At 48.2% G+C, this 15995-nt stretch overlaps 1 protein-coding gene across 6 annotated transcripts in view; it reads right to left on the reverse strand.

Moving 5' to 3' along the window:
• Positions 1–15995, reverse strand: part of DHRSX (dehydrogenase/reductase X-linked) — a 223314-nt gene that overhangs the window by 82080 nt on the left and 125239 nt on the right. For all 6 annotated transcript variants that reach the window (XR_003509863.1, XR_003509864.1, XM_027535274.1 and 3 more), the window contains exon 6: positions 13642–13849. Coding sequence is in view for 4 of the 6 variants with exons in the window: in XM_027535274.1 (XP_027391075.1) it covers positions 13642–13849 (208 nt within the window). In the remaining 2 variants the exon portion in view is untranslated. The remainder of the gene's footprint in view (positions 1–13641; positions 13850–15995) is intronic.

Raw genomic sequence — 15995 nt, forward strand, 5'->3', positions numbered from 1 at the left:
AGCCCACAGATGTCGAGAAGGAGACACAGGGCCCCTTACCGGGGGCCCATCGACTCATCAACTCAAGCCTGGCTGGCCAAGGCTAGGTGAGCTGGCACTCCAAGACCTCGAAATGGTGCGCCCTTGTGGGTTGCACATCCACATCGCTCTCATGCATCCCCACACACATGCACAAAGGGCCCCCATTCCTCTGGACGACCCAAAGGAAGCAGCCTCTAAAGAGAAGGCTGGATACATCTCAAGAGAGCGGAGCCCTGTGGCTACAATGAGAAGGTCTTTTTTTTTAATGAAGGTGACTCACTCCAGGGCTGAGACAAAGTGCGGGTTCTGGGCACAGACCCTGAGTTTAAATACTCAGGTCTCCAGTCTTTTATTTTTTTTTAAATTCATTTTATTGACATATAGTTGATTTACGAGGCTTCCCAGGCAGTACTAGTGGTAAAGAACCTGCCGGCGATTGTGGGAGACTAGAAGAGATGCAGGTTCGATCCCTGGGTTGGGAAGATCCCCTGCAGAAGGGCATGGCTACCGACTCCAGTGGGCTGTACCAAGTCCTGTGTCCTTGCCTGGAGAATTCCACGGACAGAGGAGCCTGGGAGGTTACAGTCCATGGGGTCGTAAGGAGTTGGACCCACCTGAAGTGACTTAGCATGCGTGCAGAGTTGATTTACAAGGTTGGGTTAATTCCTGCCATGCAGGGCAGGCTCTATGAAACCAGAATGCCAGCTCACTGGGTCAAAGCAGATGGCGGTTCAGCCTCGGGGTTGAACACGTGCTATCTAGCAATTTTAGAGGAAACGTCCAGACGGCAGAGACGTTCTCGCTTTCCAAGCAGGGGAGGAGATACGGCACGAGAACCGGAAAGTCTGAAAAGGAGCTTGAAAGGCATTAGGGTGACAGGAGAAAAGTGGACGCTGGGTGGGAGGCAGAAGGTTGGAATGTAACACATGCTGAGCTTCTGGGCTTAGGGCTGGTGCCTGGGCGTGATCACTGGATTACAAGATGTGATGTGTGTGTGTGTGTGTGTCTCCACATATACAATGGAACACCACTCAGGCATCAAAAAGGAGGAAATGATGCCATCTGCAGCAACATGGATGCACCCAGACAATATCACGCTTAGAAACATAAGTCAGAGAAAAGCAGATACGGGATGACGTTACTTATATGTGGGATCTAACAGAGATGATACAAATGTACTGGTTTACAAAACGTACCTAGACTCATGGACACAGAAAACAAATTTATGGCTCCCAAAGGGGAAACGGGTGGGGGACTGTAGCCCACCAGGCTCCTCTGTCCACGGGGATTCTCCAGGCAAGAATACGGGAGTGGGCTGCTATTTTCTTATCCAGGGGACCTTCCCGACTCAGGGATAGAACCTCCATCTCCTATGTTAGAAGGCAGATTCTTTACCGCTGAGCCACCTAGGAATCAAGGAAACTCCTTTATCTTATTGTCAAGATAACGGTCGTTCTGGAGCTTGTCATTTTAAATAAACTTGTGGAAATCCACTCAACTCCCCCTACCCTGGTCCTTCTCCTGTGCCTGCATGAGTCTGTCTTTGGAAGCATGACCAGAAACAGATTCAGGCCAGGAGACAAGCCCATGGTCACATTTTCTAGATGGAGATAGGCTCAGAACATCTCCTGGGTAGTCATGCTGATAAATATCCTGTTGTTCTTGGTCAGATGGATTGACGTGGAGTGCTGCATTTCCATGGCAAAAACATGGTTAAATCAGCTCGTGGAGTGAGGCTGCTTCCTAAGTCGGTCATTCTCCAGGCTGAGATCCCAGGGGTCTGTGCCAAGAACCCCCACTTTGTCTCGTCCCTGGAGTGAGTCACCCCCACGGGAAAGACCCTCCTTAATGTAGCCACAGGGCTCCACTGTCTTGAGAGGCATCCATTCCTGTCTTTAGAGGCTGCCTCCTTTGGGTCATCCAGCGGGCATTGTCTGGGGAGGAAGGGGTCCACTTCCCCTACACCTCGAAAATCCTCTTATCCGGGTAACAGTCCTTGTGATCGGCATGTCCAACGGAACACAAGGACGGCTGTTTTAGGAGATGGTGCCTGTGGTGTCCTGGACATGAACTTGGGATGCACACTTTGCCAGAAACTCAGGTACGGTCCGGAGGGACGAGATGTCGTGGGATTCTGTCTGGTGATGTGACTCCCAAGCACAAACACACTGCACCCTCATGCGTACACACTCACATATACCCAGGCACAGACATTCACGGGCACACACACCCCCATGCACACACCGATATTCACATGCTCACACACTCACACACCCCCATGCACACAAATGCATCTATATGGATACACAAATATTCACATGCACACACATATACCACCAGGCACATACATGCATTTACACACACATATATTCACATGCACACACTCACATGCACACAAATGCATACGGACGCACAAATATACACATGCACAGATATACTCAATGCACACACACCCAAGTACACACATGTATTCACATGCACACACAAATATTCACAGGCACACACACTCAGAGCACACACACCCATGCACACAAATGCATTTATGAGCACAGGCACACACACCCAGGCACAGACATTCACATGGATACACATACCCTCAGGCACACACATGCATTTACACAGATGCACACAGACTCACAGGCACACACACCCATGCACACAAATGCACTTATATGCATGCAAACACATCCAGGCGCACACATTCACAAGTCTGCACATACATACACCCAGGCAGACACACGCATTTGTATGGATACACAAATATTCACATGCACACACACACACATTCACATGCATACCTTCACACACACACACATATCCCCAGGCACACACAGGCACTTAGATTCACAAATACAAATATTCACATGCACACAGATATATATTCAATGCACACACACATTCCCCCAGGCACACACATGCATTTTCACACACATACAACTATTCATATGCACACACACACAAAACACACAAGTATTTACATACAGACATACACATTCACATTTACACACATATATCTCTGGGAGTTGGTGATGGACAGGGAGGCCTGGCGTGCTGCAATTCATGGGGTTGCAAAGAGTTGGACACGACTGAGCGACTGAACTGAACTGATGTCCTCATGTACACACGTTCACACACACACATGCATACCCTTGCACGCACACACACAACATTCACCCAAGGTGGTCTTGACCATCCAGAGAGTCCTCTGACATAGAAAAGGGACATTTTTTTGAAAAGGAGCCATTCTCGGCACGCACACATCTCGTGGAGGATTAATCACATCCACTTATCCCACTTAAGCACATGATAGATGCCGGGCTAAAAACAGCCGCCCTCGATCACCTACAGAACATTTCCAGGCCTCAGGCAGATGACAGAGAGGAAGGAAATGAGATTTCATTTGTAATGTTTTAATTCCCAAATGTTTTGACAGCTCATGAAACGGACGGTTTTATGCATTTCTTCTTCCCCGCGTCTGACGTCACAGTCCTAAGTCTCAGCCACGAGGATCGTGAGACATCATGCCTGCCTGAAAGGAAGGAGGTCTGAGACGCTGAGAGCCACCAGTGTCAACATAAAGAAGGCAGAACGCTGACGAGTTAATACTTTTGAATTGTAGTGCTGGAGCTGCAGAAGACTCTTGAGAGCCCCTTGGACTGCAAAGAAATCCAACCAGTCTCTCCTAAAGGAAATCAGTCCTGAATATTCATTGGAAGGACTGATGCTGAAGCTGAAACTCCAATACTTTGGCCACCTGATGCGAAGAACGGACTCATTAGAAAAGACCCTGATGCTGGGGAAAGATTGAAGGCAGGAGGAGAAGGGGGCGACAGAGGATGAGATGGTTGGATGGCATCACCGATTCAATGGACATGAATTTCAGCAAACTCCAGGAGATGGTGAAGGACAGGAAAGCCTGGCATGCTGCAGCCCATGGGGTCATCAAGAGCCAGACGTGACTGAGCAACTGTATGAGAACAACAATATTTTTGTGGCCCCGAATACCAAGAAAGATAGTTTAGATAAGAGCTCCCACAACAGGAAGGGGCATTGGGTCAATGGCTGGGTACACACGCATGGAAAAAAGAAACCAAAATAAAAAGCAAAGAGAGCAGAGAGTGGGATTGAAACTGTGCTCAACAGAGCTGGGAGCTGTGTGCTGCAGAGAAAGATGAATGTGTTATAATTACATAATTACACAGCCCTCTGCAGCATTGGAAACGCTTTCCCACATATTATGTCAGCGCCGCTCACAACAATCTTAGGAGATGCCATTATCCAGAATTAAGAAATTACAAAGGTGAGGGGCAGAGTAGAGGGAGGGCAAGGGAGCAGCAGGGTGCACAGGATGGCCAGATCTTGGTTCTTCCAGAGATCCCAACCCTCCCCACCGTCCTCCTGAATCAGGATGGGCATGTCCCCCAAGCTCATGGCCTGACAAGTCCCTTGCGTCTCTGCCAGAATCCCTGAAAGCTGCACTTTCTGTGTGTTCCTCTGAGTTGTGGACACACACTCTCAGCAGCCCAGCTGGCACTGGAGGCAGAGACCCCATGGACACACCTCAGGGTCAAACCATCTTTCCTTCTCACCTGCCTGGTACCCCATCCCAGACAGTCACTGATACACAGCCTGGTGTTCCTGCATCAGAAACCCCAAATGCCTCCTGAGACTTCCTTGTTTCACCTTCCGAGGTCAATTAGTCAAGACATTATGATGTGCTCTCTGGAATGGTCTTTTTTTTTTCTTCATACTTATATATTTGGCCTTCCCCATGGCTCAGTGCTAAAGAATCCACCTGCCAGTGCAGGAGACGTGGGCTCAATCCCTGGGTCAGCAAGATGCCGTTGAGAAAGAAATGGCAACCCACTCCTGTATTCTTGCCTGGAGAATCCCATGGACAGAGGAGCCTGGCGGGCTACAGTCCACGGGGTAGTGAAGAGTCGGACACACACACATTTATTTATTTATCTGTGCCAGGTCTTACTTGTGGCACGGGGCATCTTTTGTTTTGGCACATGAATTAGGCTGTGGTATGTGAAATATAATTGCCTGACCAGGGATTGAACCCAGGGCCCCTGGACTAGGAGTGTGGAATCTTGACCACTGGACCACCAGGGAAGTCCTGGAGTTGTCCTCAAAACAATCTCCTTCTGTCTCTCTCCACACTTTCAATGGCCTCTAACCAGACCCTGGGTTCACCCCCTGTGGATCATGCCCTCTGGTCCATGGGACGCTCCGTGGGCTGTGCTCCATGGATGCTCCGTGGGCTGTGGCCCTTGGGAGGCTCCATGGACTGTGGCCCATGGGATGCTCTGTAGACTGTGGTCCATGGGATGGTCCAGAGGCTGGAAGCTTCTGATTCTACATCACTGTTGACATCGAGCATCTGGCATCCCTGGATAGGATGCAGCCCCCAAAATCTAAGACACTCACTGCAAGTGGGCAATGACAAGCTTGGGCTTGGGCCAATGACAAGCTCCCGTGTCCAGTCTGGAGCTGGAACCAGGTGTCCTGAGGAGACTTGAGAAAGGGGGAGCTGAGGTCACTTTGAAGGGGTCTGGGGTTCGGATGGGGACCCAGTGAGAAGCGGGCAGTGACAGTATGACCACCCCCATCTTGAGCTGTTTCTGCATCACCAATGGTCCGAGCCTAACTCAGGCTCCTTGGACCCTTGGATTGTTCTTCAGTCACTCAGTTGTTTCCGACTCTTTGTGACCCCATGGGCTGCAGCATGCCAGGCTTCCCTGTCCTTCACGGTCTCCCGGAGTTTACTCCTGTCCATTGAGTTGATGATGCCATCCAACCACCTCATCCTCTGTTGCCCCCTTCTCCTCCCGCCTTCGATCCTTCCCAGCATCAGGGTCTTTTCCAATGAGTTGGCTTTTCACATGAGGTGGCCAAAGTATTGGAGCTTCAGCATCAGTCCTTCCAGTGAACATTCATGCTTGATCTCCTTTAGGATGGACTGGTTGGATCTCCTTGCCGTCCAAGGGACTCTCAAGCGTCTTCTCCAGCACCACAGCTCAAAAGTGTCAAATCTTTGGCACTCAGCCTCCTTTGTGGTCCAAGCTAAACCTTCAGCTCAGCTCCGAGGGCTGCACTGTCTGCGTTCTGCCCTCAACACAAGAGCAGATCATCACCACCATATTCCTCCTCTTAGGGCTCGAGAGAATGGCTGAGGAAGCAACAGAGTCAGGAGCAGGGGAGTTTCTGCCTGGTACAGTCATGGGACATGCCTCCTCCATGCTTTATTAAATGTCTTCAGAGCTCTGTGCAGAGGGCGTGTGTGAGACGTCACCCAGCTGCAGACACTGATTGATGGAACGGTCTCGATTCGCTCATGGAAAGAACCATTTAAGGGCTACCCTGGTGTCTCGGTGGTAAATAATCCACCTGCCAATGCAGGATATTCATGTTCCATCCCCGGTCTCGGAAGATCCCGCATGCCACAGAGCGACTAAGACACTGCAACTACTGAACCTGTGTCTCAGAGCCTGTGCTCGGCAGTAACAGAAGATACCACCTTGAGAAGTCCTCAAGAACCGCAACTAGAGAGTTACCCTGCTCTGTGCAGCTGCAGAAAAGTCCACACAGGAATGAAGACCCAGTGTGGCCAATAAATAAAGAAAACTGTTGTTTTTTTTTAAACATCTCATCTTCATAAATGTATCAACCTGTAATTTTTTTTCTCAAGGGAAAAACTGCCGTGCTCCGGAAACTGGCTCTGAACTTGGAATCAAGTCCACGGTTTTTGGTAAGGTGCGGAATAGAGGTTTCAGAGTGGTGTACCAGGAAGTCCTCTACACGCAAACTCTCAAGTTGCAAACTCGCAAAGATGTGAAGGTGCGTTCCATCAACATGATTGACACCACAGCTCGCCCTCCGTCTACTATTGCTGACAATTCTTCAGCTCTGCCGTCTCCCACCTCCTCTGCCTGCTCAGTCAGTAACTCTTCTGGCCTGATTCCGTCGATGCCAGCCGTTGCCCTGGACGACTGTACTTGTCACGGTACTGCACTGGGAGATTGAAAATGTTTATCTTGTGTTTGCTTTTTGTGCATTCTTTGTGTGAAAAGTACTATACACCTAAAACAGTACAGAACTGTACAGCCGATTGGGTTAGTTGGGTACCCAGGCTAACTCTGTCGGACCCACAAATAGGACTTACGCACGTGCTCCTGGAATGGAACTCGTTTGTACGCAGGGGACTGACTAAAAAGAATGTCACTAAATGATGTAAAGGGACACAAAGACACATTAATCCTACAGACTCTCCCCACCGCCCAGGGATCAAGGGCACACCCTTGCGAGAATTCACACAAGTCACATACACACACATCCATCTAAGGAAGTAATTCGTATAATGTATGGTTGCGTGCATGTCCAGCTGTGTCTGACTCTCTATGTGACCCCACAGACTGTGGCCTACCAGGCTCCTCTGTCCACGGGATTCTCCAGGCGGGAATAATAGAGTGGGTTGCCATTTCCTTCTCCTGGGGATCTTTGTGACACACAGTTTGAATCTGCGTCTCTTGCACTGCAGGCAGATTCTTTACCATCTGAGCCACCAGGGAACCTTAAATATATACATATGTCCATGTGCTAAGTGGCTTTAGTCGTATCTGACTCTTTGAGACTGTATGGACCACAGCCCACCAGGCTCATCTGTCCATGGGATTCTCCAGGCAAGAACACTGGAGTGGGTTGCCATTTCCTTCTCCAGGGGATCTCCCCAACTTAGGGATCAAACCCAAGTCTCGTGCATTGGCTGGTGGATTTTTTAACCACTGTGCCACCTGCGAAGGCCCTTTTCCATGTACATATGTATATTTATGCATGTGTCTCTAGATACAGATACAGATAAATATTAGTATATCTATTTTTCGGTTTCTCCGTCTCCAAAATATTTTCCTCCTGTGTTCTAATATCATTGGTTATGACTGTCCAATGTTACTTCTTTGTATCTTCTTGAAACATAAAATACAGTGGAAAAGAGTATCGGCAACCTATGTAAAAGACACAAATCAGCAGTCAGAATGAACACACAGGCGTGAGTCCAGAAGAGAAAGCCTAATATTTACAACCGCCACATCCATGGAGACGACCTGGATATCAGCAGATGAATGGATAAAGATGTGGTGCATGCATACAAGTGGAATATTAGTCAGCCGCGAAAAAGAACGAGATCATGCCATTTGCACCAACATGGATATCCATCAGCAGATGAATGGATAAAGGACCCACTGTATGGCACAGGGAACCCCACTCACTATTCTGCAACGATCTAGATGGCCAAACAAGCTAAACAGAGAGTGGACACACGCATATTCACAAATGGTTCACCTTGTCGTACTCCTGAAACTAACTCAACGCTGTCAATCAACTTACAGCTCCAAAATTTTAAAAAATACATAAAATTGTATAAAAAAAAAAAGAAGAGAAAGGCTAAACATCACCAACTCACTGGACCTGAGTTTGAGCAAAGTCCGGGAGACAGTGAAGGACAGGGAAGCCTGGTGTGCTGCCATTCCTTAGGGTCATGATGAGTCGGACATGGCTCAGTGACTGAACAACAACAAAAGCTAACACCGCCTACAGAAAAGGGGAAATGAGACAACCAGACATTTCCAAAAAGGCAACGTTCACATGCCAAGTAATCCCACGGAGACTGTTGAGCCACAGGATACTTTGGAAAATGCTAATTAAAACACAGCAAACCCCACTTCCTGCTCCAGGATGCAAGCGTCCAGCAGTTCACTCAAGTTGGCAAAGACTCCATAGTCCAACGCTTAATGTGCATAAAGAAGATGCAAACCATCTGGAAACAGTGACAGATTTTATTTCCTTGGGCTCCAAAACCCCTGCAGATGGTGACTGCAGCCATAAAATTAAAAGACGCTTGCTCCTTGGAAGGAAACCTATGACCAACTTAGGCAGCATATTAAAAACAGAGACATTACTTTGCCAACAAAGGTCCATCTAGTCAAGGCTATGGTTATTTCTAATGTATGGATGTGAGAGTTGGACTATAAAGAAAGCTGAGCACCGAAGAAAGGATGCTTTTGAACTGTGGTGTCTTCTCAAGGAGAAGACTCTTGAGAGTCCCTTAGACTGCAAGGAGATCCAACCAGTCCATCCTAGAGGAAATCAGTCCTGAATATTCGTTGGAAGGACTGATGTTGAAGGTGAAACTCCAACCCTTTGGCCACCTGATGCAAAGAACTGACTCAGTGGAAAAGACCCTGATGCTGGGAAAGATTGAAGGCAGGAGAAGGGGCGACAGAGGATGAGACGGTTGGATGGCATCACTGACTTTAAACGGACATGAGTTTGAGAAAGCTCTGCGCGTTGGTGAAGGACGGTGAAGGACACAGAAGCCTGGCGTGCTGCAGTCCATGGGGTCGCAGAGAGTCGGACACGATTGAGCAAATGAAAAACAAAATCATGTTGAATTCTCAGCACTGAGACTGTACACTGGAAAACCTGTCTTTTAAAACCAAATGGAATTCCCAGGCAGCGTTGACATAGGAGGCCCTTCTAGTCATAATGCCCCTGCCTTTGATGTTCCCAACAGAAAGTGAGAAATGGCGGTCTGCGGAAGACCGAACCTGCAGGGAACAGCAAAAAACCAGAAAGAACCCACGTAGTCTTACCCCAGAGAAAGGATCTGAACCGCGTCATATGTGCGGGTGGATGAGTTCACAAGGACAGGAGTCAATGATGCACTTTGACATACATCAACGTGGGCAGCTCTCAACATTTAATACCACATGTAGTGAGATAAAGTGTGACCTCCCCCAAGAGACAGATCTAAGTGTGTGAATGCACTCGTGCTGAGTCGATTCAGCCGTGTCTGACTCTTTGCGACCCCATGGACTGTAGCCCGCCAGGCTCCTCTGTCCATGGGATTCTCCAGGCAAGAACACTGGAGTGGGTTGCCATGCCCTCCTCCAAAGGATCTTCCAGATTCAGGGATGAACCCCCGTCTGCTGCACTAAAGGCGGAGCCACCTGGGGAAGCCCCAAAACACCGGGCATTGGTGATGAATTCAGCCTCCAGCCCCCCTCTCCCTTGAGGTCAGAAGGTTAAGACTGAAAAGTCCCACCCCTTAATGGCCAGTTGGTTGCGCTGGCAACCAGCCCCTCCCCACCCTAGGGCAAGTTCCAAAGGTCACACATTTACACAGCAAGGGGAGCCTTTCGGGATCTCAGCACTTGGGAAATTCCAAGGGTTTTAGGAGCTCTGAGCCAGAAAAGGGGACAAAGAAAAAAAAAAACAAATACACTTCTTATCATAGACCACAAGATCGCAACCATCAAGAAAGATGTGAGCAAAATGAAAGACTACTTGCTTTCAGACAGAAAACAGCAGCATCTGAAATCTCGACGCTCTCTAAAGTTAAAAATTCCCCCTCCTGTTAGATTTGTTCAGGTGAGATGATTATAGTATAATCATATTATTATATGACTATATACATATTACTGTATTACTATAATCATATAAGCATCCAGTCATATATACTTATAAGTTAGCATACTGATACTTATATAGTCATATAACATATTACAGCATTTTATAGTCATATAAGTATAGTGTACTATAGTCAAGGCTATGGTTTTTCCCGTAGTCATGTATGGATGTGAGAGTTGGACTATAAAGAAAGCTGAGTGCCCAAGAATTGATGCTTTTGAAGTGTGGTGTTGCAGAAGACTCTTGAGAGTTTCTTGGACCGCAAGGAGATCCAACCAGTCCATCCTAAAGGAAATCAGTCCTAAATATTCACTGGAAGGACTGATGCTGAAGCTGAAACTCCATTCCTTTGACCATCTGATGCAAAGAGCTGACATTTGAAAAGACCCTGATGCTGGGAAAGATTGAAGGCGGGAGAAGGGGACAACAGAGGATGAGATGGCTGGATGGCATCACTGACTTGATGGACGTGAGTCTGAGTGAACTCCGGGAGTTGGTGATGGACAGGGAGGCCTGGCGTGCTGCAGTCCATGGGGTCACAAAGAGTCAGACACGACTGAGCGACTGAACAACAATAAGATACAAGTTGTAAAAACCTAACCATCACCTGAATACAGAAATACGAGCAAATGATTAAACAGAAGGAGACCTCTTCATCCTAAAATGTTTTTTTTTCCGTATTTGTAAAAATCATCTAAAAGGTGGTTTAGAAATATAATCTGGTCAGTCAAGAAGCGCTCAATTCAAAAAAAAAAAATTAATGCACAATGTGAGAACTGGTAGTTAAGCTTTCTTTCGGTCAAAATGAGGACTGCAGACTGGCAGACAGCCCTTCAGATAGCTCTGAGAGACTGCTCCAAAGAGCCAAGAGGGGGAAGGTCAGTATATAAGTGATTTTGTTGAAGGGGAAGTGCGTGCAGTCAGACACGTATTATTCTACGAAAGGTTTCTGCTGGGCACAGGGAGCGGTCATCACCATCAGGACTTTTGGTGATTATCTAGATATGAAGAGATGAAATAATCGGGCTCATGAAATGGGCTCCTGAAAATACCTGGCCATCTGAAGACCTGTCCTGCCGGTCGTTCGCGGAGCACAGATGTCTCCTGTCTGCTGTCCACGCTGAGCCCCCTGCAGGGAATGTGGAAGGTGTGGAGCTGTATCAGAGATTGATTGAATCCTTGCAGAGGTGGACACAAGATGCCCATGGCAACTGCCAGTGTGTTGTTGACAAAGGGTAATACCAGAGACTGGGGCTTCCCTGGTGGCTCAGCGGTAAAGACTCCGCCTGCAGTGCGAGAGACCCAGGTTCGATCCCTGGGTCGGGAAGATCCCTTGGAGAAGGACATGGCAACCCACTCCAGTATTTTTGCCTGGAGAATCCACATGGACAGAGCCTGGCGGGCTACAGTCCACAGGGTCACAAAGAGTCCGACACAGCTGAGCAACATAACACAGCACCCACGTCTCATTCACAAGAGGAAATGAGATTTTAAATGGAACCAGAGAGGGGAACCAGGTGATAGAGGAGAGGTGGGTTTTGATATCCCGGTGACGGACATGTGATCACAGCTGCTGTTGGCTGCTTGCTGGGGACGGTCACCTCTGCTTGTTCACATCTGCCAGAATCTGGGTTCCGTGGGTGGTCCCAGAATTCCGGACCGAGGGGAACCCAGAGGCGGAGAACTGGCGACAATCACGGCTGTTGACGGTGTCCACCCCGCCCCTCCAGAGCTCTGGCCATCACGGTTGCTAATCTCCGAGATCCCACAGAGACGACGAAATGAATTCTGCACACCTGCCAAGACTGTGGAGGTGGGTGATTTACCCGACTCCCATTGGGCAGTCAGCACCTCCCACGGAAAAGATTACGGCTAGAGGAGCGATGTAATTCCAGCAAGAAGCCAGATGACTATGCAGCAAAGACAATCTGACAGGTAACAGCAACAAAATGCAGACTTACATGAACTGCATTTGGGCTAGGGACACCGTTCTACATCAGCACACGTGTGTTGTGGGAGGTTGGGGTCCACATTTTCCATGTCTGTGTCCTGAAGCCTAGGGGCTTGGTGGCTCACTTGGTAGAGAATCTGCCTGCCATGCAGGAGACCCAGCTTCGATCCCCGGGGTAGGGAAGATCCCCTGGAGGAGGAAATGGCAACCGCCTCCAATATTCCTGCCTGGAAAATCCCATGGACAGAGGAGCCTGGCAGGCTACTGTCCATGGGGTTGCGAAGAGTCAGACACGACTGAGCCTCTAACACACAGAGCGCATCCTCTAGCTAAACAAACTCCTTCTCCAGAATTTATCCTAAAGAGAAAATCACACAAAGATCCCAACAGACATCTCTCCAAAGAAAGACATACAGACGGCCCTCGGGTCCACGAAAAGATACTCAACGTTGCTGGTTATTAAAGAAACGCAAATCAAAACTCCAATGAAGGGACTCCTCACATCGGTCAGACAGAAATAAAGCAAAAGTCACTCAGCTGTGTCTGACTCTTTGTGACCCCATGAATATACAGTCCACAGAATTCTCCAGGCCAGAGTAGTGGAATGGGTAGCCTTTCCCTTCTCCAGGGGCTCTTCCTGACCCAGGAATCTAACCCAGGTCTCCTGCATTGCAGGCGGATTCTTTACGAGCCGATTCTTTACCAGAATGGTATGGAAATTCCTTTAAAAAAAAAAAAAAAAACCTAAAAATAGATCTACTATCTGACCCTGCAGTCTTACTGCTAGGAATGTATCTGAAGAAAGCCAAGCTTAGAAAAGATACCTGCAACTCAACCTTCAGAGCGGTTTTGGTGGGAATGTATACTTGGGTAGGCATTATGGGAAATGGTATGGAATGTTCTCAAAAAACCAGAAACAGATACGATCTGTTTCATACGATCCTGTGATCCCGCTACTGGGGGATATACCTGGAGAAAATGATAATTAGAAAAGACACGTGCCCCCCCCACCCCCGCCCCAGGATTTATCGCAGCAATATTTACAATCACCGAGACATGGAAGCAACCTCAGTATCCATCAACAAATGAACGGAGAAAGAAGACGTGGAGCCTGGAAACGGTAACACAGCAGCATCGAGGAGGGTAAAGTCAGATCTGCCCGCGGACCGTAGCAACACCCCCAGCGTCGGGGCCTTTACCTTGAAGACCCACCAGCCCAGGAGCTTCTTGACAAGCCGCGTGCCCCAGAAGACGTATCTGTAGAGGTCAGTGTCCACCACGCCGGGGTCGGCCACGCTGGCGGTCACGGGCATGCCCTGGGCAGTCAGCAGCGCCTGCAGATGGTAGGTGAACAGCACCAGGGCCAGCTTGCTCTGGGCGTAGGCTGCGTGCGCTGAGTAGTAGGTACTGCAAGAGCAAAGAGGAGAGGCCATGAGACCCGGGCATCTGGATGTTGACGCTGCCCTCGCCAGGCACGGGTTGACGGCGTCTAGAGACATGCCCGAGGTCAAGCGGGCTGTGCTGAGTCGCTCAGTCGTGTCCGACTCTTTGCAACCCTGTGGACTGCACCCCACCAGGCTCCTCCGTCCGTGGGATTCTCCAGGCGAGAAGACTGGAGTGGGTTGCCATGCCCTCCTCCAGGGGGATCTTCCCGACCCAGGGATGGAACCCAGGTCTCCTGCACTGCAGGCAGATTCTTTACCGAATGAGTCACCAGGGGAGCCCATGTGTGTTACCTGCACTGTGGCGATCTCCTGGGATGCTACAGGGTGATTACTAGGATGGAGATTTCACCTAATATAGGGTCAGGGACCTGGTTGCTTTAGATCCAGAGGCTCGTGGCAGCAGTTGCTAGAGGGCTTGGTCAGTTCCAGAGATGTCTGTCCTGTGATTCTGGAGCAGGGCTCCACACCTGTGACCATTTTTTTTTTTTTTTTCTCCTTGGAATGTTCAACGCTTGGGGAAGATGCTATGACGGATGTACTCCTCTAGCGCACAATGACCACCTCCGTCCACTCCTTTTTTGGCTTCCTACCATCAGGGACTATGTTATGAGGTTGGACGTGGGCACCACTTAATGAAAACCACAGGGCTTTCCTCTGACAGTCCAGTGGTTAAGACTTCTTCACCTTCCAATGCAAGAGGTGTGGGTTTGATCCCTGGTCAGGGAGCTAAGATCCCACATGCCTTGTGGCCAAAATACCAAAGCATAAAACAAGCAATATGGCATTAATAAGAAATTCAATAAAGACTTTAAAAACAGTCCCCATCAAAAAAAAAAAAATTCTTTAAATAAATAAAACCATAATGGTTGGTCCCTTATACCTATCCTTTCCCAGAAAGTAGCGTTCCTGGAATGTAGAAGAGAATTCACTGCAGAGAAAATATCACTCCAGGCAAACTAACTGTGGTGTCTTCAGTTCAGTTCAGTCCAGACGCTCAGTCGTGTCTGACTCTTTGCGACCCCGTGAATTGCAGCACGCCAGGCCTCCCTGTCCATCACCAACTCCCGCAGTCTACTCGAACTCACGTCCGTTAGGTCGGTGATGCCATCCAGCCACCTCATCCTCTGTCATCCCCTTCTCCTCCTGCCCCCAGCCCCTCCCAGCATCAGAGTCTTTTAGCTAGTAATTTTATGCAGAGCTACACAGCCTGCGTAAAATGAAGAGCTCGTTACTATCTCTACTGGGGACTTTGCTGGCAGTCCAGTGGCTAAGAATCTACCTGCCAACGCAGGGGCTATGTGTTTGATCCCTGGTCAGGGAGACAAGATCCCACATGCCTCATGGTTAAAAAAACCAATACATAAGAGACAATGGTGTAAAGCATTCCAATGAAATTTAAAAGAATAAATAACAAAGACCAGTTTTGAGGCTTTTATCCTTTTTTTTTTTTGTCATCAACAATAAATCCACAAATAAAAAACCCAAGTGATTTGTGCTTAAAAAGAAAAGCTAGCACTTGAAATTGTGAAAGTTACATTAAAACGTGAGAATTCAACTATCCACAGGAAAGAACAGAAGCTACATTATAACACATTCAATACCGACTTCAGAAATGGCCCACGTGGAAAAAAGAACAAGTCTGAAACATAAAGAAAACCAAGGAAGTCTTCCTGGCAAAATACTTCATGTCTGATTCATGGGGGATCGGTCATTGTCTTCCCGTCCGGACTTCTTTTTCTGTAATTTTGTGGATGTGAACGCAGCCCCACTCGTGTTTCTTCTCCTGGTTCAACGTGCCCCAGATTCTACATTATTCTCCATTTTCAACTCCAGTGGTGACTCTTAACATTCGGAGAAAATCCATCCACGGAATTCACCCTTGTGGGAACTTAAGGCAGTCAAAGATGAAAAAGAAAGAAATCCATCCTGACATGAGAAGCAAAAAAAAAAAAAAGCACTCGCTGGAGTTCAATGCCTCTTACTCACAAAGGCTCTTACTAAACAGGAATTGAAAATTGCATTAAATGAACTAAATGGACTCAATGATTCAGAAAAGCAAAATCGGGAAACATGACCGAGGAAAAGCACACAAGAGGGAAAAAAATGAG

Source organism: Bos indicus x Bos taurus, chromosome X (genome assembly GCF_003369695.1).
Source record: "Bos indicus x Bos taurus breed Angus x Brahman F1 hybrid chromosome X, Bos_hybrid_MaternalHap_v2.0, whole genome shotgun sequence".
Classification (NCBI taxonomy): domain Eukaryota; kingdom Metazoa; phylum Chordata; class Mammalia; order Artiodactyla; family Bovidae; genus Bos; species Bos indicus x Bos taurus.